Consider the following 27,977-nt stretch of genomic DNA (forward strand, 5'->3'; position numbering starts at 1 on the left):
CCCGCACGGGTACCAGCTGGGCAGGCTGCACTCAGAATCAGCACCACCATCACAAAAGCCTCATGCATTCACTCACCAATGCCCCGTACAAAACGTCAACTCCACATCCGCCTCCGCCCCACAGCTCTTAACCTGACTACCCGCCGGCGGCTTTCCCGAGCCCCACGTGATACTTTCACACGTCAAATCCGTAGGCGTAACCTTCAACGTGCGCCCGGCGAACCCGTCACCAAACATGTCGCTCATGTCGTACCAGACCTGACTCGCATCGAGACTGTATGCAAAAATGGTCTGACTAACATTAGGTTTGAATAGGCCGCCTTCAACGGGGCTGATCTTCAGTGCGACGCCACCAGACGCAGGGTCAGTGTGAAAGACCTCGCTGTAAGACGTGTCTTTTGTGATGACTTTCTGCTCGCCGACGCTGCCGCCGACAGACCAGAGGTAGACTGGCTCGTCACATTGGTTCGTTACAATTGCGCGACCGATGGCTTGGGTGCGGAGCGCAAAGCACAAGGAAGCGAGTGTGATTGTGCTCAGATGCATGATGAAGCGAGCGACGAAGCGAACGTGAGATGCACAAAGTTCAAGACCCGCATTTCCACCGAACACTGCAGTGCTTTAAGCAAGCGAAAGCCAAGGCACTACGCGCATCAGGTGTACAGCCTCATATATCGGTCTGATGATCGCTGAGCGCATTTCTCAAACTACAAGGTGTGCTGTACAACCGTATGCGAGGTCCTGTATTGATTTTCCTGTGGCGGTTCAAGTCATTGGCCAATGTGTTTCCAGCCCCACGATCGGCACGAGGATGCAAAAGCCAATGGTCTTGTGTAACTTGCTGTCGCTGTCCTATTGGTGTTGTTCAGGTCAGCTGGTGACTGCGGCTGTAATCCCTGGTCTTGAGATGGGTGCTATATTATTGTAATGCGACTACCTTGAGATGTCTCGAATAAACCTTTCTGCACGACACAAGGTATATACTTCGATAGACAAGTTTATGGAATCTCATCGGCACGGTTGACCGCTTTGGTTTGCGTTGCATTGACGGCTTCTCGCTTCTTCCTGCTCATGTCATACACAATCTTCCTCAGCCGATTGATGCTCCCCAAGGGTCGGTGTTCGGCCAGCGCATCCCAAGGACTCAGTTTCATCCGGTCTTCCCAAAACGTCCTCCTTTCGGCGCTCATTGCATCCTGAGGCGGGAATTCAACCGTCGCAATAGTTTGATACGGTGCCGTCGCTTCGTCCCAAACGACAGAACCATCTTCAGTCGGGTGATGATCGGGTGCAGTACCCAGTTGGATCTTGAACTCGTACTTTGCGCCATTCTTGGAGAAGTATTCGGCTAGCCAGTAGCGCAATGCTTCCCGGGAGTCACTGGATTTGACTTTCTCGGAGTGGTCGGTCATGTCATCGAGGATGGGGAACAGCGCCATGTGGCCGTAGTAATCACCGTATCTAAATGCGCTTTGTGTGAAGAAAGAATGGCTGATCATATTCGTATTTGGAAGCATGCCTTACATGATCAGCTACACACGCGAGTTTTGATAGCTTGGAACCTACCAGGTGCACTTTGTTTGATAGCATCGGTCCTTAACTTGGTCGCTGCGGCAAGCTTTGTGGGGCTGTCGAAGTACTTCTCTCTCAATTGCATAATCTCCAAGCATGTGTCAATGTCGGTCAGCTCGATCATCGGAGCATTGTTGAAAAAGAAGTCTTGCGTCTTCGCATCAGCAGCAGCGCCCTCCAGCCGCTCGCCATCTACTCCGAAAATGCGCATACCCACACCGCGTGGTCCAGGCTCTTGATCTGCCTGCAGGAAGACCTGCTCACTAGCATATCGTGCCGCGACATCGTACGTCTTTCCAGGAGTTTTGAAGAGGCCTTGTTGGAGATGCGCCGGGAGTTCCGCGAGAACGGTCATTTTGCCCTTTACAATTCCTTGCGTCTTTACATGTGTCGCCCGAAATGCATGACGATGCTGATCAAAGTTGTGTTGCTGCATCTTATTCATCGTTTCCCCAATTTGCCTGGCTTTTTCTTCCTCATTGGACTTTGCATCTTCGACGCCCGCAGCGTCCCAGCGGAGGTATGCATCGTTGGCGGGCGCGGTGGATAACGCACGTTTAACACTGTTATATGCGTCAGTGAGAGACATGTTCACGACCGTAATGTAGCAATCAACAGATTCAGATGGATTGATTGACGACAAGGTTGTTGAGTCGGGGAAGCTTGATGCGCTAGTTGTCCGAGAACGTCATAATCACATCACGACTTCGACGTACGCTGATCGTTATGAATATCTATACATCGCCTGCTCATCGTCTTTGATGTCAGTCGAGGAAACATCTGCGGGCATTCTACGTTATGGTGGAGTGACGTCCATTGTATGAACGTCACCAGAGTCTATGACTGGCTTCGTCATTGCCTCGGCGTTCCATCGCATGCGCAAATTCGTTCGACCTGTAATAGAGCAGTTTGAGTCGCCGTACTACCCGAGATATACCATTCTTCAAAGATGAGCACGTCGACGATGCGCGAGGATAGAAAGCGACAGTCGTAACAAGGGAGTTTTCAGTTTGGGGTGAAGAAGCTACGCTCGATCGGGTTAGCACCCACTTGGTATGACACTATGACTTGTGGCCCTGACATCGGACCTGACCTGACGTCAAGCATTTGACGGATAAATCTTGTCATGCTAAGAACTGCTTGTCGGGCTTTGGGTAGCATGAGGCTGCATCGTCCTGTTACCCGCTTCCCGCCGTTTCTTTTGGCGTCCCGTCCATCATGTCCGGCAGTTTTTCGCGTCCCGCAAAACCCCAAGATCATCACCATCCAACGCGTCTACCATGGAGCAGGCGATTGAACCATTTTACTTGGTCATGGTTCGAATGCACGATGAGTACTGGCGCTATTGCGACTCTTCTTGGCCAGCAACCGTATAGCTTCAGTGGATTGAAGACCATCGGCAAGGTCTTTTTTATTCTTGATATCCTACTCTTCATCATGTTCAGCGCTAGTATCACGTACCGATTCTGCACAAACGAACGATCGTTGAATCGTAGCCTACACCATCCACACGAATCCTTCTTCTTTGGGTCTTTTTTCGTCAGTATCGCACTCATCATCTACTGCATCGAGTTGTACGCCGTTCCAGCATGTGGGCCGTGGCTTATTAGGACGCAAGAAGTGCTCTACTGGACCTATGCTGGCACAATCATGTTTGTCGCCGTTTTCCAGTACCACATTATATTCGATCGCGAAAAGCTTCCCGTAGCTGAGGCGATGCCAGCATGGATCCTGCCTGTATACCCATTCTTGATCGCCGGGCCGCTCGGAACAACTTTACTGAAGAGCCAGCCGACTGACTCCGGCCTTCCAATTTGGATCGGTAGCCTCACATTCGCCGGTCTTGGCTGGACGTTCGCTTTCATCATGTTGACGCTGTACGTTACGCGACTCGTCAACAGCGAACTACCAGAAGCCAGCAAGCGGCCGGGCATGTTCATTGCTGTAGGGCCCGCGGCATACACTGCGAACACATTCGTCGCGCTTGCTATGAATGCACCGAAGCATATTCCGGCGGACTTCCTCGGCATCACATCCGTGCCAGTTGGCGACATCTTCAAGGCGGTCGGTACAGCTGCAGGCATCTTCATGTGGCTCATAGCCTTTTGGTTCTCTGCGTTCTCAATCGTCAGCGTCCTCAACTCATACAAGGACTTGCACTTCACGCTCAACTATTGGGGCTTCATCTTCCCGAACGCAGGCCTCGTGATTGCGCTCATCTACATAGCAAATGCCCTTCAAAGCCCTGCGATGAAGGGAATTTGCAGTGCAGCAACTATCATCTTGGTCATGGTCTGGATATTTGTTGCAATCACCAACGTGCGTGCGATATCCCAGCAACTGATTCTGTGGCCAGGAAGGGACGAGGACTTGGAAGACATGGAGGGGCACGGAGATCCCAGTGAAGAAGAGGAGAACGAATTGCGTGGCAATTCGCATGATCAGGAGAGCAGCAGTGACGGAGTGCGTCAACGTCAACCACCGACATGTGTGTAAATGTCTTAGACAACGACTTGTACCTGTTTCGCAATAAAAAACCATACATTACTTCATAGCTACATAATCTCTATCCATACTTCTTCATCACAATGCTACCCCGTCGCTTCTCCACAAAACGTGCAACGCACAACCAGTTCTACAAATTCCCCATGCGCCGCTGTTGTCAATGCTACACTCGGGCTCGCCTTGGTGAATGGAATCCCGTTCTACCAGATACGCATGAGCGGTGCTACGCCTGCCAACACGAGGGTTGCGAAAGATGCGTGGACTTTTGGGGGAGGAAGGATGAGAATGTGCAGGCGGAGGACCAGTACTTGGATTTCCATGATGAGCAAGCAGACGCAGAGGCTGAGAGAAAGAAGGTCGCATCTTGTGTTGCAGAGATTATCGAGAGGCATAGTAGTGCGCCCGGATCGCGGCGAGGGTAGACTGAGTAGGGATAATTTTCGGATTGGTACTTGATGAAGCAGGTGTTAGAATTACATGTACAACGTTAGTGTCTACTATAATAAAGCCCACCTACAATCAATTCATACACACAAGTTCTATGTGACGTGAAGACGTTCTCCAAGGGCCTGTTATATTTTGCACTGCGTCATGGCTCCAACTAGACCTTCCGTGAAGCTTCCAAACCTGCGTGGAACATGCTGCGACTATTCCTCAGCCTCGAAATTGAGTTAAAAAATAAGTTCGCACCAAATATTGCATAACTATCACTGCATCACAGCATGCAGCCGTTGAGGCCTTCCTTCACTTCGCGAATCACATTCGCGCTGTCACAAACTCCAGTTCAGCATAGTATCTAGCATTGCGCAGTACCGCCATTACTGGAGGGCTATCCAACCGCGCAAACAAACAAGAACAAAACATCATGTCCTACTACGGAATCCACGACGCGAAAGTAGATTTCACGATCTGCATCACCTGCCAGTCTGAGATATTCGCATGGATGGCCGAAATCTTTGCGTGCCCGACCTGTGGTGGTACCGAATATGCATTTCCTGAAGAACCATTTTGCCCGGAAGTGCAGGAGTATAGCAGTCGTGCATCTGGACGAGGAGCGGAGATGCAAGACTCGGTCAGGAAAAGGAAGAGGTCGATAAGTGGTGAACGACATCGGAAGCATAGCAGATAATTTCGTTTGCTTTTAACCACATACGAGACATACAATATAAAATAGTTCTAATGAACATAATGAAATTACGTGAAGTTCCCACCCCAACTCCGAAATCCGTCCAGCGCATCGAAACCGAAATGCAGTGGCAGCGCCCGTGTACTTTGTACCAGCCAACGCCCGCCAGGACCTGTCGCCATCGCCGAATTTACGAAAACTCTCTTGTGATGACCAAAAACCCAGGGAATTACTTTTTACTTCTTCTTCAACCCAATCTTCCTCGCCAACGCACCAAACCCACTCTTCTCCTTCTTCACCTTGATCGTCTCCGTCGTCTTCTTCGCCTTGCCTTTATCGCCCCAAGGACTCTTCTCGCTCTGTTCCTCCTTCTCCACCTGCCGCTTTCTTTCCGTCACTAACACGCTAATTTGATCGACGAATACGCTCTTGTCAAGCAAGTCCTCGACGCGGACGCGGAAGCCTTCCTCAGCAAGAATGGCAGCAACTTGTGCGAGACCCATGATGTCGCCGCCGAGTTGGAAAAAGTCTGAATCGAGTTCGACGTCAGTCGGCGTGCCGTGCTCATTGTGTAGGATCTGCTGCCATGCTGCGCGCAGCGTGGTGGCGAGAGTGTTAACTTCATGACGCGACAGGCTTGTATCGCTGGGAAGTGCGAGTGTGACTTTTTGGTCGGATTTCTTGCGCGCTGGATCCGAGTTCACAGTCGTTGAGCTTTGCGACGAGAGCTCGGATGGTGATGGGAGCATCGCATTTGGGTCCATTGAGAAAGTAACAATATTGCCACAAAGCATCTCGAAGACGTGTTCTGCGTAGTCGGCGGTGATGGTGCTATTGGGTGCGTATGTGAGTGCGATGTCAAGCTGAGTGCCGCCGCGGGATGTAGTGTTGATGGAAAAGTCTGCGAAATCTTGTTGGGTACCGGCAGCTCCAAGCGCAAATTCGACGCCACCCAACTGTAACGTCGGCTTCTCATCTGAGATGCCTTGGTCGTGCTGAAGCACACTCGAGAAGTTGGTCCAGTCAGGCCATTCGGTGCAGTGTCGAATGATCTCCCTGAAGCCTAGAGATTCGAATGGCATATTTGCAATCTGCTGATCTTGGATATAGTTGAGGAGATCGCGTACGGTCCATTCGGGTCGATATACGACACGAACTGGAACAGTGTTCAAGCACGGCCCAACGATGTTCTCAATGTTCTTCACGCCACTGTTGCGACCGGAGATGACGTGTCCAAAGACAATGTCTGACTTGCCAGCAACACGGGCAAGCGTGGCTGCCCATGCGCCCTTGACGACAGTAGCCATCGTGATGTTGAGGCGAGACAGCGAGCGCGCGGTCAACTTGCGCTCGAGCGTGATGGTACTTCCAGCCGATCTTTGGTAGTTGGGGCCAAAACGGTTCACAATCTCGGTCATTTTGGAGCCACGTAACGTCTCGCGCCAATGGTCATGCGCACCGGCAATCGTCTTTGCGGACTCTCTAACGAAGTTGCCGAAGCTTGGTGTGGAGGAGACCGGAAGTCCATTGTAGCCTGCTTGCAGGCCTTCGAGGATCTTGCCGATGCAGACACCATCATATTGAGCATGTGAAAGTCGCATGAAGATGCGATAGCGCGAGGTTTGCTTTTGCTTGACAACGACAAATTGTGTAAAAGCCTCGCCAAGACGCGGTCCGTGCTCGCGATCTCTCTGGCGAAGGTCAGCGGTAAATGTCTCAAGATCATCGTCCGTTTGTTGATAGATGAACTCGGGCTGCAGCTTTCTCAGTACAACCTGAAGGAAGCGATCGCCATATGGCACAAACACCGTGCGCAGGATATCGAACGCTTGGCAGATGCGATATGCGGCCTGCTTGAGCTTTCGTAGGTCGAGTGGTCCATCTCCCTCCATGAAGAAGTAGTTGAGCATCCACTTGGACTCCAATAGGCTGCCCGTGATGGCGAGACTTTGGAAGTCAGTCACTGGGAAGACATCGGAGATGCCTCCCTTGAACACCTGAACCTTCGACGATGACGCTGTCGACATTTGGATCTCCAAGCAGCGAGACAGACTTTGGCACAAAAGTCTCGACTCCCTCTTGGATGGTTTGCGGATGTACGAAAGACCTCGAACTGTTTCTCCGGAATGCTTGCGGTCTCCGTGGGGGCGAGGGTGAACTGTTGAGGCCTTGCCACTTGATGAAGGCGTCTTTGCGTGTCTGTTCAGGATCTTCCATTGGCGTTACGGCTCTGACGCTGCCTTCATTGCCCTTGTACTCGGAGATCACCGACTGGAAATCGTCCCAAAGAGCCGCGGCACGTGTAGGAACTCGCTGTGTTGGATCTGAAGGGCCTCCCTTGTCGTTGTAAGCTGAACCTCCAGCTCTGGACATGACCTCGTCAATCACTTCGCCCGCAACACGGACAACCTGAACACGTTAGTCTACGCTACAAACTCCAACGCACAATACTTACTCTTGTCATATCTGGCGAATGTCGGGTTCTTGAACACGTCGGCTACGGTCATTGAAAGACCCTCTTCTCTAGTCGTCTCCGACGAGTCGCATCGCGATGATACTGTCACCTCCCAACATTCTGTCCGCAGTCAGTATGACAAATTACAGCTGAGGCCCGAACTCTACTCACGAAAAAGCTGTCGTCCTTGTCAATAGTATCCTCCACCATGGTCCCACAACTCGCTCCACAATCCCAACAACTTTCTTTCTCCACAAAGTTCTGGTGACTGCAATGCTTCAGTAGCCAAGACGCTCGCAGCAGCCACCATGTTCAGGCGCCAGACTGTATCCTGCTCTCGGGCATTGCTCCGCGCCACTCATGCGACGTCCTCGTGGAATGTATGGGATGGCATTGTCCATGTTCGGGTCGTTCCGCGATGAGAAATGGACGCTCTTCTTGCTATGAGCCCAGTCATTTGGTTCGTCATCTCTGTGATAGTTGCCGCCGCTGGCTCGGTAACCGCCTTATTCTTTGCCATGACTTGGTCCACAATTTGCGGCACCATCTCCGCAACGATTGAACGGATGAGATTGTTCCAGTCTGGAGTGTCGGCTGGCGTCGGCGATGCAACACGAGTCGCGCCGATTCGAGGTATCTGTAACGAAGAAGATGATCTGGATGACAGAGTTCTCGGTCTCATTCTTGGCGGAAATGTTGCCGTCGGCGACAAAGATGGCGAACTTGGCAAAGGCGACCTGCTAGCAGGTGTCGATACTTCCGAAACAGCGACATCGAGATTGGCCACCGTTTGTTTTGGATTGCCAAGGACTTGAGTCAAGATCTTCGCCATGAGGGAGCAAACATTCTTCGCTTCACCATCCGAGACAGCATCAGTCCAGTAAGTGAACCGCACTGCTTCGTCGCCACGGGTCACATCCATATTGAGAGTTATGACGTATTCACTAGCATCGTGACCAGCAATCTGCTCCAATTCGAGGTCGGCGTCAGGCTTGACAGTACCTTGAGATGCGCCACTGTTTTGGATAGAAACAGCAGTGTTGAACAAAGCCTTGCCGCCCAAACCCAGATCATGCTGGAATTGAGCCAAAGAGCAGTGCTGATGTGGGACAGACTCGATGAAGTCGTTTTGAACTTTCTGGATGACATCGACAAGTGAAGCAGAATGCACGATTTTGATGCGCGACACCAGCATGTTGATGAAGGCACCAACTGCGTTCTCAACGTCATCTACGGGCACATTCCGGCCAGACGTGAGGTATCCGTAGCATACATCTGACGATCCTGTGTATGATCGAAGTACGAACGCCCAGGCTGCGAGCAGAATGTTGGCTAGACTGACGTTGCTAGTCTCAGCAAAGGCATGAAGGTCGGCAAACCTATGGAATCTCATGTCCACTGAATGAAGCTGGCGCTGCTTGCCAATCTGCTGGGGCATGGGTGGGAAGTAGCAGGGCTGGGCACCAGTGAGCTGATTCTTCCAGTACCCAATAGCGACTTTGGAGTCGAGACCACGGAGGTATCTAATATAGCCACTGTAGAGCGGGCCTTCGTCTTCGGAAAGCGTGTCTTCGTAAGCATCTTCGAGGTCGCGCCCGAGAATCGCCAACGAGCCTCCATCGATCACAGCGTGGTTGACGATGATCTTCACGACGACCTTCCCGGAGGTAGTCTGCACGATGGCAGCTTGGTGTGGAAGATTTGGCTTTCTCTTGCCGTTCAGGTCAGCATACTGAATTGATGCAAGCTTGGCTGTCAGCTCTGCGTCGGAGCAAGTGTATGAGACCAGGCCTGTGTCTGGCTTTTTGATTACGATCTGATCGAAAACTCCACCCTTACAGACACTATCCACAATGACCGTTCGGAGTGCTTGGTGGCGGTTCACCACTTTCTGCCACGCATTGGCCAACTTGTTCGTCTCGATGGCGCGACTCTTCGACTTGGCTTCTAAGGTCGTGAAGGACCAGTATGATTCGGGGTCCTTAATCTGGCTTAGAACCATACCCTCTTGTATAGCAGAGCAGGGATATATGTCTTCAACTTGTTCGAAAGTGGCGACGCCAGTTGCTGGCAGTGTTCTCATGACACGATCGAGACGCTCGTACGACTCCAACGGGAGTAGTGGGAAATCAGCCATCGTGGGTTGAGGCGTCTTCATCTCGGCAAGTGTGCTGACTATCTCTTGAAGTGTTCGCTGACATTCCGCAATCCATCGTCGGATGCCTTTTCGATTCTTCATCCATCGGTTGTACATGAAGCTCATCTGAATCTGTCCGTCGACAACAGATGCGGATATCTCGAAGAGCGCCAGACGGGCTGTCTTCATGCCAACGTCAGATGTCTCCTCGTCTTCATCTTCATCAAAGACTACAGGCTTGAAAAGCGAGTCGCCTGACTCTGTTTGTTGGCTCTTGCCAAGATAGTTGAAAAGGACTTCCATTGGTGCTTCGGATGAGGGTTGCGGCCCGTCATCGGCAAGGAAACGATGCGCAAAGTAGGGTCGGCCATTGTCCACAATGCGTCTCCGGAGATCCTTGACTTGGCGTAGAGTATGTACCACCTCGTCCTCATCTTCCGCAATAGGTACAGTGATTGGGTAAAGGGATGTGAACCATCCGACTGTCCGAGAAAGGTCTATATTGCTTCCTTCCCATGGTTCCCGGCCGTGTGACTCGTTAAAGATGGTGGGTGCTTTGCGATTGACAAAAACGCGTGTAAAGGAATGGACTGTGGCCGCGAGTAGGATGTCGACAACATCGGTCCTAAGCACCCCGTTGGGGTTGAGTGCCAGAGCTGTGGTGTCCGCATCGATTGTGAAATCGTCGCGTTCTACGTCGCCATACACGTTTGCTCGTTTGTCCATGCCCCAGAACGGAAGATCAGTGGGCTCTATTGCTGGAGTATTTTTCCGCACAGCCTCTTGTGTTGAAGATTTGCGCGCGTGTGTGGCCTGCTTTTCGCACCACATCTGGAAAGGAAGCCCCTTCTGCAAAGCATGGCCAGATCCGGAGTTGATGATTTCTTCCAGATCGCCAAGAATGACTTTCCAGCTGACCACATCAACGACGAGATGATGCGCAGCAATGGAAACAACCTGCCCGCCCGACTGAGTGTTGCAAATATCTACAGCAAATACCGGGCCTTGCTGGATATCGAGACTCTTTTGGGTTGTCGAAATGATCTCCGCTGCATCAGAAGCAGCAGCGACGTTGTGGACAGAGAAAGTGTAAGATTCTGGTATATTTCCAAGCACAAGCTGCTGCCACGCACCATCATCACCTCGGACGAAGCGCGCACGCAGCATTGAATGGCACTTCAAAATGGCGTCAAAAGCGCGCTTCAAGGTTTCTGTCGCTATTGCGCGTGACAGCTGGGCCGTGAAAGATTGGTTGAAGTGGGAGCCGCTCTCATTGCCCTTCGTTTTGAAGTAAAGCTGTTGGACAGGGGAGAGTTTGAACAACTTATCGGTCTGCTCGTTTCCGTAGTCGAGGGTGAGTGATGGCTCGATACTGCGCGCAAGATGCGCGATGGACTTGGCGCGCAGAACTTGATTGAGTGTGAGGTGTATGCCTTCAGCTCTACATTTGGCAAGTAGCTGCATCGCCGTGATCGAGTCGCCACCCAGTGATAGCCACGAGCGACTCATATTAACATCCTCGACACGCTCGTCCAATACCCCAGCGCATATCTTTTGCACCAAGGTAGCAGTGTCGGAATCTGGTACGGCCGTTTTGTCGTGACCGCTCCTCTCGATATCGAGGATTTCCTGGAAGGCGGCGTCGTCCAATGTCTCAAGCCACGCGCCGACCTGTTCTCTGTCGACCTTCGCTGACGCCAACAATGGTATGCGGGGTACAGCAATCCATACGACGGGTAACATGTATGAAGGAATTAGATCAGAGAGTCTCTCCCTTGCTCCGTTAATCTTCGAGGGTATCTCAGGGTTGCTTGAAAGGCTTCGCCACTGCTGATCATCGATGTTCACCGTAGCAGACTCCGTTGCAAACGCGACTGTAGCAACGAGCCTGCCCTTGCCTGGTCCAGATTTGGGCAGATGAACCACAACATGCCGGACATTTGAATCGGTTTGGAGATGGTGTTCGATTTCACCAAGCTCAATACGCTGACCTGCGAGCTTGACCTGGTTGTCTTTGCGGCCAAGGTAGGTAATTGACCCGTCGGGAGCATATCGAACAAGATCGCCGGTGCAGTAGATACGTGTCGCACTTGCTTTGCTAAACTGTTCCATGAATCCTGGGTTCTCTATGAAGGAAGCGGCTGTCTTTTCAGGGTTGTTCAGATAGCCCTTGGCAAGGAACGGGCCTTCGAGACACAGCTCAGCAACAGCACCCAGAGGCGCGAGTTGATGAGGGTTTGTCGGATTGGTAAGCCAACTCCTTCCACTCGTAGTTACATGGCCAATATTCGTTGCATCTCGTTGAACTGAGACCCGGTCGTTCGTAATCGAGAAGACAGTAGCCTCTGTAGGTCCGTAGCCGTTGTATAGCTTTAAGCCAGCCGCAAACTTGTCGATGACTTCAGGAGTCATGGCCTCGCCACCGGCGACCAATGTCTTCAAGGTAGGTACTGCGTGCGGCCCATCAATCAGACAGGCCACGGATGGTGTCAAGAAGGCCCAGTCAGCCTTCAGGGACGTGATCGCAGCTGCAACATCCGTAGTACGCTGCTGCTCAGATGGCATGCAGATCGTCGCACCGCACGTGAGAGGCGTAAGTATTTCCCCAATAGATACATCAAACAGGAACGAGCAGAATTGGAACACCCTCGAAGTTGGGGTCATATGGAGGCCCTTACAGATAGCAGCAGAGCTCGAGACAATTGCTCGATGCTCTATCACCACGCCCTTTGGTGTACCTGTGCTGCCGGAAGTGTAGATCACATAGCAGGGGTCGGAGCCCTTTGCGCGCGAAGATATGTTGCGCTGTGGTGTGGGAAGATTGAGTACCGATTCCTCGCTGACGCCAACCACCTTTGGAACTGCTCCAGCGAATCGTATCTGGTATTGCGGAGAGCAGACCACGATTGAGGCATTGCAATCTGTCATGATCTGCAGTTGTCGAGAAGCAGGATGCGATGCAGACAAAGGTACATAGCCAGCCCCGGAAATGAGGATGGCCATGATTCCGACCACTGCCCATCGAGACTTGTCGAGACATGTGGGTATGAGTTGTTCTCGTACAGCCCCGAGACTGATGAGCTCTTGCGCAAGGCGAGAGGCGAGGTCGTGGAGTTCAACATATGTGAAATCGCCATCAAAAGCAGAGACGGCGATGGCATTGGGCTGTCTCTCAACTTGCTTGGCGAACAGAGACGTTATTGTCTCATGGATGATGACTGGTTCATTGGCATTCCAGGTGCGCAGCAATTGGAGGTCTTGGTCGCTCAGCATACGAATATCCTGGACTTTACTGACCGAGCCAAGTTGGGTAAGGACAGATTCAAAGCCATACAACAATCGCTGAACCTCAAACGTTGAGATAACGTTCTCGTGGTAATGCGCCAAAAATTCAACGTTCGAAGCACCCATAGTACACTCGATCACCAGCGGATAGGTGAAAAAGGCACCCTGCGAGCCGCCATCATGGACGGACCACATCGATTCGGCAACATTCTCGCCCTCAGTCTGGACTACGAGCAGGTTGTGGAAATTGCATGCAGCTGCTATGCCATCGCCAAGCCTCTTGATCTCGGAGAGCCCGAAGTGCTGATGAGGGATACGCTCAGCGACGTTGGCCGAAATGGCCTTCAGCAGATCCGAGATGCTTGAAGAGCGATGAATCTGCACTCTCGTGGGGACAGTAGTCAGAGTCGGGCCGCAAATCTCGGTGATGCCAGTGACTGCGACATCTCTGCCAGTGAGCGTCTCTCCGAAAACCACGTCATCACTCCCAGTGTAGGCTGCCAGTAGTAAAGCCCATGCTGCCCGAATCGCATTCGATGGGGTGACGTCACTCTGTTTTGGCGGTGCAAGTTTCATGGTGTGGCGCAATGTGTTACCAGTTGGCGACTCGTCAAGTGCAGAATGGTTTTGTTGTGGATACTGGTAAGATGCGACACCAGCCAAATTACGCCTCCAGAATGATCTTGATGCTTCAACATCAACATTCGAGAGGTATTTGATGAAATTGGCGTAAGCTGTGTGCGCAGCGTCTGATTGACCGGTCTGGTAGATTTGCTGAACACGTTGAAGCAGCAACGCAATGCTCCAGCCGTCGTAGAGTGAGTGATGAATGGTCCATACGAGGTATTTCTTATCTTTTGTGCTCACGATGGTGTATGCGGTCAATTGCGCGCCAATGTACTCGGGGACTCGTTTTGCGTCTTGCTCAACATCATCAAGCGAGGTGCTCTCGCGCCATGGAATGGGAGCATTGGCTAGAACGGCTTGTAGAAATTGACCAGACTGCAACTGGGCAATGCGCGTTCGAAGAATTGGCACCTCTTGCACTGCTTTCTGCCACGCTTCTTTGAGCTTGCTGATTTCGATTGAACTTGCAAGCTCTAGCACATGCTGCGCGACATATGCGCCTTGCTGTTTGATTGAAAGCGTGAGCAGCGCTTCTTGCAAGGGGCTCACTGGCAAAACGTCCTGAACATGCGCTGCAGGCACGTGGCATTGCTGAGAAATCTCTTCGATGATCTGGGCTCGAGGAGCGGTAGACTGGAGCAAATCGAAAGGCTCGATTGCCTTCTCTGGAGCCTTGGCTGTGTCGACAGATCCACACTTTGCAGCGAGGTCAGACAGCTTCGGCTGCAGGAATATATCTACGACTGAGAGATCCATGTGTTCGGATTGTGCAGCTGCAACGAGTCGCATTGCTAGAATCGAGTTGCCACCAAGACGAATGAAGCTATCGTCGATGCCGACAGCGGATGATGGCAAGCTCAGGACCGAGCATACAACCCTGTGTAGCTTCTTCTCGACTGCAGTGATGGGCTGTCTCTTGTTCATCATACTCGTGAGTCGGTAAGGCGTCATAGCCTCTCTGCTGAGATTATGCACCAGATTTCGTAAGCGGTTGCGATCGAGCTTCCCTGCAGAAGTCCATGGCATCTTCCTAATTGGGATGAAGATTGCGGGTATCATGTACGATGGAAGAGCACCACCGAGTCCATTCTCTGTCGATTTGCACATGTCGCGCAAATCATCGCTCATGGGTAATAGAAGCTCATCAGAAGCGGGCAGATCAGTCGAGGCGGGTTGTATTGTCTCTAGAGGCTCATCGAACTCATCATGAACGAGAGCAAAGAACACGGCAAGTGCTTTCGCAGATCGACCAGAGGGCGCGACCAGCTCCACGGCAGATTGGACATGCTCGGGAAAGTTCTTGCCGACATGGAACTCAATTTCTCCAAGCTCAATCCGCTGGCCATTGAGCTTGATCTGTGTATCTTTGCGTCCGATGTAGCTGATCGATCCGTCCGAGTTGTAGCGCACGAGATCACCAGACTTGTACATGCGTGAACCAGTGAAGCCAGGGTGTTTTGCAGCAATGGCAGATACCCATGCGGGGTTTTCAATGAATGCCTTGGCCGTCTTGACCTCGTCGTTGAGATAGCCTCTCGCAACTGTCGGTCCTTCAATGACAAGTTCGCCAACACTTCCAACGGGCATGAGTTTATCATGATTGCGAGGATGCACAACCCATAACCGAGCCCCGGATCCAGTGCCAATTGTCCCAGGCTCCGTTTCGAGAAGTTTGTGATCGAGCGTCGATTTGTAGCAAGTTGCAGCGACGACTGCGCATTCGGTAGGTCCATATGCGTTGATGAAGCAAGTACTCGTGCCCCATTTCTTGATGATTGGACCCGGTAAAGCTTCTCCACCCGCAACCAGAGTTTTGAGGCAAGGGACGCGATCAGGTTCGATGGTTCCGAGCACGGATGGTGTGAGCAGGGACCACGTCGCCTTGAGCCTGCGAATGGCCCCAGCAGGGTTATTCATGCGTTCTTCTTCGCTTGGCACACATACGGTAGCACCGACTGTGAGTGCAGACAAAATCTCGATGCAGCTAGCATCAAATGTGTAGCTAGCGAATTGGAAGGTTCGAGAAGTTGCGTTGATATTCATGCGACGTGTGAATGCAGCTGCACTTGTGCAGAATGCTCCGTGAGGGATGATGGTACCCTTCGGCTTGCCGGTAGTGCCGGAAGTGAAGAGGCAGTATGCAGCGTTGTTCGGCGTCGCATTCGACTTTGGTTTCGCTGTCGATGGTAGACGCAGCTTTCTGAACGCTTGCGCGTCAACCAGGACGGGCTTCTCTGCAACCTCCGTTGCCCTACCATGATGTGCGCGCGAGCATAGCACTACCTTTGCGCCCACGTCGCTGATTAGTTCCCGCAGTCGTGTCTCGGGATGCTTCGGGTCGAGAGGCACGTAGGCACCACCTGCCTTCATGATGGCTATCATGCTGACAATAGCCCAGGACGACTTCTCGAACAGAATCGGAACAAAAGTCTCGGTTGTCACTCCGATGCTCTGGAGATGGAAGGCAAGCTGATCTGTGACTTTGTCGAACTCTTGGTAGGTGAAGTTACCGTCATGGCCATCTATCGCTTTTGCTGTCCGTGGTCGTGTCAAAGCTTGCTCATGGATGACCTCATGGACACATTTGACGATAGGTGGGTGTGGGTTGATGTTCCACTCCATGACTTGCTGCATGCTGCTGGATGTGAACACCTCAATTTTACCGACAGTGAGCTCACGGGCATCGCTTGAGACAATACCAAGAAGAATCCTTTCGAATGTGTCTGCTATGTTTTGCGCTTGAGTTGTGCAGACCTTGTCTTTCCAATAGCCAAAGTCAACGGAGATCTCATCTTCGGATGCATCGGCATTGATGGTGATGGCATATTCACCGTTGTCCTCAGACTCCATGTTCTCATATATAAGTGCGGTCTGCTCTGGATCACGCGAAAGCGAGCGTCGCTGGAAAGTGAAAGCAGAGTTAAAGAGCGCAGGAAGCTGTAGTTCATTCTGCACGTCGGCCAGAGAGCATGCTTGATGGGCCAGGGCGTTGACAGAATCAGTTTGGATGGTCTCTAGGAGCTGGCTGATCGTCGTTTCGTCTGAAAAGGTGAGACGAGCGATGAGCATGTTGACGAAAACGCCCACAGCCTCTTCTATGTTCTTCACGGGAACATCGCGTCCGGACGCTACCACGCCGAATGAAACATCGGATGCGCCGACAAAGCAGTGCAACACCAAAGCCCACGCAACTTGCAGAGCGTTGGACAATGTGACACCATTCTTCTTGCAAAAGTTTTGAACGGCAGTCACATCAGTGATGCTAACCTCCACAGAGCTGTGCTCGTGTGCACCCGTTTTACCGTCATTCAGATTTGGGAAGAAGCATGGCTCAATCCCAGAAAGGTAGTTTTTCCAATACGCGATATCGGCTTCCTGGCTGGAAGAGAGAATGTGTGCAATAAAGTCGCGGTACGATGGACCAACATCAGCACGAGTCAATTTCCTCTCGTAAGCCTGCGACATATCGCTGAGAATGTTCGTGATGGAAGTGCCGTCGTTGATGGCATGGCTCAGCTCAAGCCTAAACCACACTCTTCCTGTCTTCGTTTTGCAGATGGTCATGCGGTGAGGTGGCAGAGACTCGCGACAATCGATGCCCGGTATCTCGCGCAAGGTTCTGGCAACTTCATCATCCGAACAGTCTGTAATGAACTGGACTCTCCCGGGCTTGGTCTTCATGACAATCTGGTTCTTTGAGCCATCCTTGGCGAGACTGTCGATGAAAATCGTGCGCAAGATTGGATGCCGATGAACAACCACCTGCCACGCCTCGGCAATTTTTCGTGGGTCCACGTTTTGTTGAGTATTGGCGCATTGCACCTCAGTAATGGCGTGATATAGATACAGCTCAGGGTCGCGCATTTGCGTAAGCAGCAAGCCCTGTTGCATTGGAGAGGTGGGGTAAATGTCTTCGATGTCGGAAATGGTAGTGCCAGCCGGGAGCACCGATGATAATCGTGACATTCCGTTGTAGGTGAGTGGAAGAAGCTTGAAGTCGCCAAGACTACGCTCTGGTCGCACCTGCAGGAGCTGATCGACAGCATCAACGAGGGTTTGCCGGCACTCTGCAATCCATGCTCGGATCTCGTTCTGGCGTTTCATGTGACGGTTAAAGCCAAAGGACATTTTAATAGCACCCTGCGATATAGCTGCAGTGATGTCGAATAGTGCCATGCGGGGAACACAATCGCCAACCTCCTTGGTATCAACACCTTCAAGGGGTTGAAGCAGCGCATCGTTTCGGTCTAGGTGTTGAACCCGCCCATGGTAGTTGAAGAGCACCTCAGCCGGCCAATGACTGGCGAAAGAGGTCAGCCCAGTCTCCGTGAGCTGGCTATGCGCGAAGTAGGGTCGACCTTTGTCGGGCGTTCTTTCCCTCACATCCTTTACCCAGCGAATCGTACTCACAAGGTCTGTTGAGTCTTCCAAAGATACGGGCAGAGGTATTGGCGAAATGGTGGAGAACCACCCAACCGTACGAGTCAGGTCTTGCTTAGAATCGAACGGCTCTCGTCCGTGACCCTCATTGTGGATTGTGACAGTCGACCTATCAGGGAAGGTCTTTCGGAACGATTCAAGGAGAGCCGCGACAAGGATATCCAAGGTATCGGTGCCTAACGCATCTTGAGCACCAAGTAAGAGCATAGTGTCTCGAGTGGTGAGAGCAATGTCCTGTTCGATGACCTCTCCGCTGAGGTTGTCCCGATCTTCCATGCCCCAATAACTCTGGTCGGCTGTCGCGATGGCCTTCAATGGGAAAACTTTACTGGTCGAAGTCTGCTTTGCTTGTGACGCTTGTTGTTGTAACCAGGAATGGAACGGGAGGCTCTGCGGTGGTGGCCTGATGCCGCTAAGTAGTCCCTGAAAATCCTCGAGGATGATGCCCCATGAGACCACATCGATGACCAAATGATGTGATACCATCGCAATAGCCTGTGAGAACGTGTCATCAATTTCAAATACATCAACTGCAAAAACCGGTCCGTTTGTAATATCGAGCGTTCCTTGGCTGTCGTTGATGACTGGTTGCAAATCGCTGTTGTCCGACGTTGCGACGCGATGTTGGCGCAGTCTCAATGAGTTCTTATCCGCTGATACTTTTTGGTTCCAGATATTTTTCTCGTTACGAACGAAGCGCGCTCGTAACATTGGGTGAGTGTCGACCAGCGCATCGCACGCTGCTCGTATTTCCTCCACGTCAAAGTTTCGCGACAACCGAAAGAGCTCAGCTTGATTGAAATGGTTGTACTCGTCGCCAACAGTACGGAAAAACAACTGCTGGATGGGCGAGAGCTCAAAAGGAAGACTGTAGTCTTGCGCTGCACCTATATTCGAATCGTTCTTTTCCACTGGCGCGACCGACGCAGCAAGTACGGTAATTGACTTTGCGCGGATGAGATCCTGTACGGACACGGCAAGACCTTGGGAGCGACATTGCGATGAGACCTGCATAGCAGCGATTGAATCGCCACCAAGATGCAGGAAGGACTGATTGAGGCGGATGTCTTCGACCGGAAGGCTCAAAACCTTTGCAAAGATGCCTTGGAGCGCGCGTTCAGTACTATTCGCATCATCGTTGGCCTCTTCTAGGCCTAATGATGAGATCGTGCGGTAGGTGTCGGCGTTCATCTCCTCCAACCACTGCACTACACGACGGCGGTCCATCTTACCTCCTGGAGTTAACGGAAATTGAGAAATGGCTAGCCACAGCGAAGGGATCATGTACGAAGGCAGCCTCTCACACAAACGATCTCGAATGATGCTGATGTTCAAAGAGGCCATTTCCGTCGGAAGCAATTCGAGTATTGCGGCCGGCGCGCCCGAAAGAGAGGGATCTCTAATGGAAACCACGCCAACAAGCCTTTTTGCACATGGCCCAGAAGTTGGAACGGCAGCGAGTGCATTTTGAACTGCGCCATCTTCCATGAGGTGATGTTCGACTTCAGAGAGTTCGAGCCGTTGTCCACGCACTTTGGTCTGAGAGTCTTTGCGTCCAAGGTAGAGCATAGTTCCGTCCTCGGTATACTTCACCAAGTCACCAGTTTTGTAAAACTTGGAGGACATGAACTCCGAAGTATCAGACGCCCATTTGATATCTCGCACGAATGCTTCTGCGCTCTTCGCTGGATCGTTCAGGTACCCTGCACCGACTGCCGGACCCTCAAGTAGCAGTTCACCGACAGCGCCCACAGGTGCGAGTGCGTGGTGATTTTTAGGTAGCACAACCCAGCCTCGCGATGTGACGGCTTTGCCCAAGTTGTTCGGCTTTGTTCGAAGCGTCATAATGTTGAACGTGGAAACACAGCTGCACTCTGTAGGACCATATCCATTACCCAAGGTAACACGGTCAGTCCAAGTAAGCAGATCTTGTTGAGACATTACCTCGCCTACAAGCACAAGCACCTCTAGGTTGGGTACCTGGGAAGGCTGAATGGTGCGTACAAGGGATGGCGTCAGGGCGGCCCAATTTACATTAAACTTGTTGATGACACCAACAAGATCATTAGTCCGCGAATCCTGATCTGGTATACAGACAGTGCCACCCTGCATGAGCGTACTGAATATTTCTATCAGGCAAGCATCGAAGACATACGATGCGAACTGCAGGACGCGCGAGGATTCGGAGATGCCCCACATGGGCGCGAACGCCGTGGAGCTGGAAACCCAGTTTGAGTGATTGATGACGGCACCTTTAGGTTTTCCAGTCGTGCCAGACGTGAAGAAGGCATACGCCGCGCTGTCGCTTCGCACCTGCGGCAGAACCTCAGTTCGGTGCCGATCCGGTTCGGTTCCATCGCGATCGATGGCAATCGCATTGCAGCCCATAGATGTGCACATCTGCTCGAAGTTGGGCGCGCATAGTATCCACTGTGCTTTGACATCCTTGACAAGCTCGCGCAGTCGCAAGATAGGCGCTTCAAAGTCGAGGGGAACGAACGCGGCCCCAGCTTTCAGCACGGCAAGGATTGCTACGATCGTCCAGCCCGACTTGTCGAAACATAGTGGCACGAAAGATCCGGGTTGAACACCAAGTGATATCAAGCGAGAGGCTAGTCGATTTGCCCTTTCTTCAAGTTCGCCATAGGTCATCGCCCCTGTGTCCCAGGCATCCAAGGCAATAGCAGTCGAGTGTGACGTTGCATAATGTTCCGAAATAACATCATGGATGCAACGGCTGATGGTGGGTACAGACGTACTGTTCCAGTTCTTGATCGTCTCCATATCTGCGGGGTTCACAAGCACGATATCGTCCAACTTCTGGCTGAGATAGTCGGCAGAGCTGAAACATTTGATGATAAAATCGAACTGCTTAGTCAAACGCTCGATGAACCATGTTTCTGTGATATTGCTGTCATAGAGTACTTCCACGTTGATTCTATCCCCCTCGACAGTACAGTTGAAGACGAGAGCATAGCTGAAAAAGTTCGTGCCAGGCGTTCCAGTACTCTGCATGTTCCACAGATCGCTTTCGACATCCTGTAAATTGTCGCCTGCAACAATGCCCAGGAAGCTTTGGAAGTCGCAAGCTACGGCAGTCTCGGAATTCAGTTTTCGGATGTGTTGCAATCCGGCAAATTGATAAGGTAGGGTTGCAGAGGCCTGGCGTTGTGTCTCTTGAAGGTAATCGCGGACTGATAGTGCGCGGTTCAGTCTGAGGCGCACGGGTGCTGTAGTGAGAGTAGGTCCAATGATGCTTTCGATATCAACAACAGATGCTTCTCGCCCGCTGTTCGTTTCACCCCAGAGTACATCGTCTGATCCGGAGTAGGTAGCGAGCAAAAGGCCCCATGCTGCCCGTATGACTGACGGCACCGTAACCTCTGTGTCCGAGCGGTGTGGCAAATGTATGTCGTAAACAAGTTGGCTTGTTGCCTGTACCTTGTAATCCGGGGCAGGAAGTTGTGGGAACTGTGGAGCAGTTATGCCCTCCAGATGCGCCAGCCAGAATGCATCCGAGTCTTCCTTCTTGAGTGTCGAAAGGTACTTGATGAAGTGGGAGAATGGCACGGATGGCGGCAGGTCTGGCTTCATGTCTCTGTAGCAAGATTCGACTTGATTGAAAAGAGTCGACCAACTCCAGCCATCGTAGACAGCATGATGCGCAGTCCAGATAAAGAATGTGGAATTGGTGGCTTCGCCGACAATAGTGTAGCTGATCAAAGGACCACCCGGAATGGCTGGTAGTTGTCGGTGAGCTTCTTCAATGTCCTCTAGGCTCGTCAATGATTGCCATTGTGGTTGGTCCTTAACTACGACCTGAAGGAAGCCGAACTGGTCGTTATGGATGATACGTGTACGGAGTATTGCTTCATTGGCGATGACTTTGTTCCAAGCCTCTTTGAACCGCGGTACATCAATCGTTGTCGGCAGCCGGTATGTTGGCTGCGCTACGTAGGACCCTGGATCTCGAGTGGACAAGGAGATGAGTCCCTCTTGCAAGCGACTACAAGGGTACATGTCCTCGATAGCGTCAGAAGAGACGCCACATTCGATAGCAGCAAAGTCTATGATGCGGCGTTTGTCACTCTGAGGAATGAGCTCGAACGGAACGACTGTCACGTTGGCCTGGCTCGTACGTTCTTCTGAAGAGAGGACCGAGACTGTTGCAGCCATCTCTTCAAGCTTCGGGTGAGCAAAAACATTTGCGACGTTGAGCACCACGCCTTCCCTCCTACTTGCAGAGACGAGACGCATGGCGCTGATGGAGTCGCCACCAAGTCGAAAGAAAGAATCTTCTGCTCCAACAGTGCCGGCACTCAGCTTAAGGACTTCAGCCCATAGGTAAGCCAGCGTTACTTCGACGTGTCCAGAGGGCTCCCGACCACTGTTACCAGCTAGTCGGAAGGCGGCCATTTGTGAATCAGAGACTTCTGCTGCCAATTGTCGCAACACTTTACGGTCGAGCTTCCCAGATGTAGTCATCGGCATACTCGCCACAGGCATGAACATAGCGGGAACGTAGTATGATGGGAGTGCTTCGCCAAGAGCAACCTCGACCCGCTTAGCAATAACGCGCACAGAGTCTGTCATCTCTGCAATGGCGGGAGTTGCCAACGACTCAGCATCCAGACAAATGAACCCGACCAGGGATTTGCTTTCGGTGAACTTTACAAGCTCCACAGCTGACTTGGCACCCGCTGGAAGATTAAGCTTGAGGTGATGCTCAATCTCACCGAGCTCAATACGCTGTCCGTTGAGCTTCACTTGGTTGTCCTTCCTGCCCATGTAGACCATCTCGCCTTCAGAGGTGTACTGGACCAAATCGCCTGTGCAGTAAAATCGCCGACCCGTTCTGCCGGTGGTACGAGCCCACTCAGGGTCTTGAATGAAAGCCAAAGCAGTCTTCTCCGGGTCATTGAGATATCCTCGACTAAGAATGGGACCTTCAATGAGCAGTTCTCCTTTGCAGCCGATCGGCATAAGGCGGTCGCGGTTCTCAGGGTCGGTTATCCACGAGATGCTTCCGACAGCTCGGCCAATATTGGTCGCTTCACCACCATTTGTGAAATCCCGAAATGCGGAGTTGATGGAAGCTTCACTGGGGCCATATTGCCCGTATACCCGAACATGCGGCCGCCAGGTCTCGATGAGGGCTTTCGTAAGAGGCTCAGCCCCAAGTGCCAGATCTTTGATTGTCGGCACGTCTTTGGGATCCAGTAATGCTGCTACAGTAGGCGTGAGATCCATAAAGTTAGCATCCAATTCAGTGATTGCGCCCGAAATGTCGTTGAAGCGCTGCTCTTCTGAGGGAACGCAGACGCAAGCTCCGCGTTGAAGTGACGTGAACATCTCCTCCAATGAGTTGTCAAACGTATAGCTGGCAAACTGTAACACTCGCGAGCCCGGCCGAAGGCCCAGCCGCGAGCCATGAGCTTCTGCGCTGGTCACCATAGCAGCATGCTCAAGCACCACTCCTTTTGGGCGCCCAGTGCTCCCGCTGGTGAAGATGACAAAGCAGGGATTATGTGGTTGCACACTGGTGCAAGCTGGTCCAGTAGGCACAGGAAGCTGATCCAAGAAAGCATCATCGATCACCATGACATTGGGAGACAACCCTTCGAGCTTCTCTAAGCGAGAAGCCGTAGTGAGCACTATGGTGGCAGACGCATCCTCCAACCGCGTCTGGAGCGCCGATCTGGGATGCTTAGCATCCAGCGGCACTGCTGCGCCTCCTGCCTTGAGAACAGAGAGCATAGCAATGATGGCAAATTTACTCTTGTCGAAGCACGTCGGCACAAAATTCTCTGGTCCGACGCCAAGGCTCACAAGGCAATGCGCCAGACGATTGCTCACGGCGTCGAGTTCAGCGTAGGTATAGTCGCCATCGAAAGCGCGGATGGCGGGCGCGTCTGGCTGCGATGCAACCCACAACGCAATTTTGTTGTGTACGCAGTCGTTCAATGTTGGAGGCATGGCGTTCCACGCCTGGATCTGCAGCCATTGCTGACCACTAAGGAAATCGAGAGAGGAAATGCGGCGCCTGGCCTGGTATACAATGTTCTCCAGTGCGCGCACAAAAGTGCTCGCAACATTGGCTGCTTGGCCAGCGGATAAAAAGTCGGACCAATAATCCAGATCGACAGCTGCGCTGGTGTCGCCGATTTCGATATTAATGCTGACTGGGTACTCTGTAGGGTCGTAGATTGGCTCGATCTCGATCACCTCTACACCTGTAGCCTCTGCAGCGGTATCTGGAGGCAAACGACGGTATGAAAGGGCTGTATTGAACAGGTTTGCGCCTGCGAGATTCAAAGCATGCTGAACATCAGCCAATGCAATGTGCCGGTGAGGTAGCGCTTCCATGTAATCTCTTTGAACATCCTGAAGGACATCAAGTAGGGTCTGAGAGCCATCGGTAAAGTTGACGCGGCAGACGAGCGTGTTGATCATGGGGCCCACAATGTCACCAACACGATGAATGTCTTCTGCGTCACGGGCGGACGTGAGGTAGCCGAAGTTTACGTCCTTGCTTCCAACATAGCAGCTGAGAGTAAGAGCCCATGCCGTGTGAAAAATGTTGGAAAGTGTGATGCCATTCGAGTTGCAAAAGCCTTGGAGATCTGGCATACTGAGATTGTCCATATCCATGCGAATTGATACCAAACGCTTGTCCATCGTCTCTCCATCATCGAGAGCAGGGAAAGAGCAAATCTCGCTGCCTTTAAGGTATGATCTCCAGAATTCGAGGCTGCTTTCTTGGGGTTGTGTTGACAGCCAGGAGATGTAATCGCGGTATGGCGCGCCCTCTCCTCGCAAGTGCCCTTCACAAGCTTCACGAAGTTCCCTTGCAAGTAGACTCATCGAGTGCCCGTCCATGATAGCATGACTAATTTCCAAAGAGCAGAATATCCTGCCATCGTGTGTGGTGCAGATAGTGAAACGATGATTTGGACATTTACCATCGTCGTAGCTCACTGATCGTTGGTTCTTGATCACATCTACGGAGGCCATTTCAGTTGCGCATTGGAGGTGCACGATATTTGGCTCGATAGAGTGCAGTACAACTTGACTGTAGAGGCCTTCTTGTGTGCCAAAATTCTCCAAGAAGATAGTCCGCAGTGCTGGGTGGCGACGAACGATTTGTCGCCAAGCACGATCCAACGTCCTCGCTTCGAGACGTCCGCCATGTAGTCTGAGCTCGTGTAACGTGGCCGCTGCATAAAAGCCGGAGTCCTTGTTCTGGGACAGCAAGAGCCCTTCTTGCATGTTCGAACAAGGATATGCATCCTCGATCTCGGAAGGCATGATACCCATAACGTTCAAGCTGGCCAGCATGGACTGGAAACGGTCCTCATTTAGTGACAACAATGGAAAATCGCTGAGTGTAGGTGAAGGCTCAAGAACGACGAGTTTTCGTATCATGCTCGTCAAAGTCTCACGGCATTGCTCAACCCATCGGTGAATAAGATCCTGATGTCGCATGTGACGATTGAATGTAAAGGCGAACTTGAGGCGACCCTTGAAGACGATGGCAGATATCTCGAATAAACCCCATCGAGGAGTGATATGCCCAAAGTCAGAGGTACCGCCAGCCGCGCGATACTCGCCGGCCATTGTGTCGAGCGGCTGAAGCAGTGCATCTGCTCTTTCTAACTGTTGGTACTGGCCTAGGTAGTTGAACAGGATTTCCATCGGCCAATGGGTCCGATACTCGGCACGTCCTTCTTCGGTGAGACATCTTCGAGCGAAGTACGGCCGACCATTCCCGGGGATCAGGCGCTTGAAGTCTTTCACTTTTCGCACTGTCTCGGTGGCATCTGATGCTGGAGTTACAAGTATCGGCGATAAAGCTGTAAACCATCCTATCGTGCGTGATGTGTCAATTTCGGGACTCCAGGGCTCTCTACCGTGCCCTTCGTTGAAAATCGCGGGAATCGGCCTGTCCACGAAAACCTGTGACCAAGAATGGATGAGGGCGGCGAGAAGTAGCTCCACTGGCTCGGTCTTGAACGCAGCATGGCAACTGGTCAAGAACACAGAGCTAACATCCGAGTCTAATTCGAACAGCGCGTGGCTAGCATTACCGTAAGTGTTGTCCTCCCGCGTAATACCCCAGTAGTCAAAGTCCAGCGGAGGAACATCTACCGGTGGGAGAACGTGTCTTGACTCCAGTGTTGCAGCATGTTCCACTTGTAGTTCTGCCCACTTTTGGAATGGAAGTCCTGGAGGCAGGGATTCTCCGCCTCGTAGTATTTCTTCAAGTTCTTCTAGAAGCACTCGCCAACTGACTAGGTCAATGACAATATGATGTGCTGTTAAAAATGCGAACTGGTCCTCGCCGAAATCAAAGAGGTCGGCTGCGAACAAGGGCCCATGCTCATGATCCAGGCAAAGTTGCGAGTCCTCGATCATGACATCAATCTCCTGCTTTGATGAGACATTTCCATGCCTAAAGCGAAAACTACCGGTTACATCGTCTGACATGCGTTAGTATCGTATCCTTGGGACAACACTTTGGGTTGCGTCTGGCAAGTAGGACGTTGGAACACTGGGACAGGGGTGTTTGTTATGACCAGGGGCAGGCTTACTGGTGAGACGTTGCTTCCAGCCTAAGTCGTCGGAATGCGAGAAGCGTGCGCGTAGCATAGAATGGCGCGCTACCAGCTGCTGCACTGCGGCTCGGAACTCTCCCTCTGTTGTCCTCTGTCTCACTTGCAGATAGAAGGACTGATTGAAGTGACCGCGTCCGTCGTTCGGTCGCTGGAAATAAAGTGATTGGATCGGAGTCAAGTCAAACTCCTCGTCGAAATACTCAACGGTGTCGTACGAAATGTGCTCGATTTCCTTCACGACCTCGGCCAATTGCATGATGGAGCGGCTGCGTAGCACTTCTTGCACGCCAAGACCAATACCATCTTTCCGGCATTGGCCTACAACCTGCATCGCAGAGATAGAGTCTCCGCCAACTGCGAGGAATGGCTGATCGAGCGCAACATGAGGCAAGTTCAAGACGTGCGCCCATATTGACTGGAGCCGTGCTTCCATGAGGCTGGTGAATGGTTGTGGTATCTCTGGACGGTGGTGTCAGTTGTTGCATGTACTCGTTATTGAGCAGTGATAGCAGACAGGTTCGAGATTCTCGGTGGGGCTGTAAGAGTCGCCGGAGAGGAGGATTCTGGTCAACGTACCGTGTATGTGTGCCCGTAGCCAAATGAATCCGTGCTAGTGGACTCGAAGCTGCAATTAGTGCTCAATAGTTGGGTTGTACTTACCAATTTTTTGCGTTTGCGTGGTCAAATGGACTGAGCTATGATGGTCGCAAACAATGAAGCACTATGGTCACATTAAGCATCAAGAAAGGTGCACGGCCATCTGGCACCTGCTCGGCCAGCCCGCCTACGGTTTTGCATCCAGGTTCCACAGACATCATCTAGCACTAAAGCCTTGACGCCAGCATGCCAGGATTCACGTCCATGAAGTCATCGTCAGGTATCGCTCTCCTCTCTTAAGCAAGCCACCTGGCCCAGACATTGTCGTATGGCCATACCCGGTGCCTGCAGCTGGCCATGGTGGTCTAGGAGATTGAGGCGCCATGTCCAGACCGGCGACTGTTCTGAAAGAGGTGACACAGCAGCGCTGGATCTTCGCTGTCATGAATAGGTGCCGACATCGAGTGACAGCGGACCATTGGTTGAGCTGCACGGTGAAGGTTCGGTAGCTGCGCCACCGGGGCCCATAAAGATTCATCCGACATGGAGTCCGCAAAACGGATATGCACGACCAGCGGCTGTAAAGTGAAGCCATAGTGATGTGGCTTGCGATGCCCG

General features: G+C 52.0%; 4 protein-coding genes across 4 annotated transcripts; 2 read left to right on the top strand and 2 right to left on the bottom strand.

The window, feature by feature from the left end:
- Window positions 1-72: 72 nt before the first annotated feature.
- SNOG_14830 (hypothetical protein) lies at window positions 73-2,161 on the bottom strand (the record flags this gene model as incomplete). Its single annotated transcript, XM_001804954.1, has 3 exons — window positions 73-611; window positions 1,019-1,461; window positions 1,602-2,161. The coding sequence occupies 3 exons, from the start codon at window positions 2,159-2,161 to the stop codon at window positions 73-75; spliced, it is 1,542 nt and encodes a 513-aa protein (XP_001805006.1).
- A 740-nt stretch (window positions 2,162-2,901) lies between these two features.
- SNOG_14831 (hypothetical protein) lies at window positions 2,902-4,499 on the top strand (the record flags this gene model as incomplete). The annotated part of the gene is made up of 2 exons (XM_001804955.1): window positions 2,902-4,035; window positions 4,371-4,499. 2 exons carry the CDS (start codon window positions 2,902-2,904, stop codon window positions 4,497-4,499), a joined length of 1,263 nt encoding a protein of 420 aa, XP_001805007.1.
- Window positions 4,500-4,942: 443 nt separating this feature from the next.
- On the top strand, window positions 4,943-5,413 carry SNOG_14832 (hypothetical protein; the record flags this gene model as incomplete). Its single annotated transcript, XM_001804956.1, has 2 exons — window positions 4,943-5,149; window positions 5,282-5,413. 2 exons carry the CDS (start codon window positions 4,943-4,945, stop codon window positions 5,411-5,413), a joined length of 339 nt encoding a protein of 112 aa, XP_001805008.1.
- A 26-nt stretch (window positions 5,414-5,439) lies between these two features.
- SNOG_14834 (hypothetical protein) lies at window positions 5,440-27,718 on the bottom strand (the record flags this gene model as incomplete). The annotated part of the gene is made up of 9 exons (XM_001804957.1): window positions 5,440-7,255; window positions 7,377-7,612; window positions 8,101-8,295; window positions 8,324-8,395; window positions 8,416-26,627; window positions 26,739-27,219; window positions 27,339-27,387; window positions 27,423-27,457; window positions 27,698-27,718. The coding sequence occupies 9 exons, from the start codon at window positions 27,716-27,718 to the stop codon at window positions 5,440-5,442; spliced, it is 21,117 nt and encodes a 7,038-aa protein (XP_001805009.1).
- Between the last annotated feature and the right edge of the window lie 259 nt (window positions 27,719-27,977).

The sequence above is a fragment of the Parastagonospora nodorum genome (genome assembly GCF_000146915.1).
Source record: "Parastagonospora nodorum SN15 chromosome Unknown scaffold_34, whole genome shotgun sequence".
Lineage (NCBI taxonomy): Eukaryota > Fungi > Ascomycota > Dothideomycetes > Pleosporales > Phaeosphaeriaceae > Parastagonospora > Parastagonospora nodorum.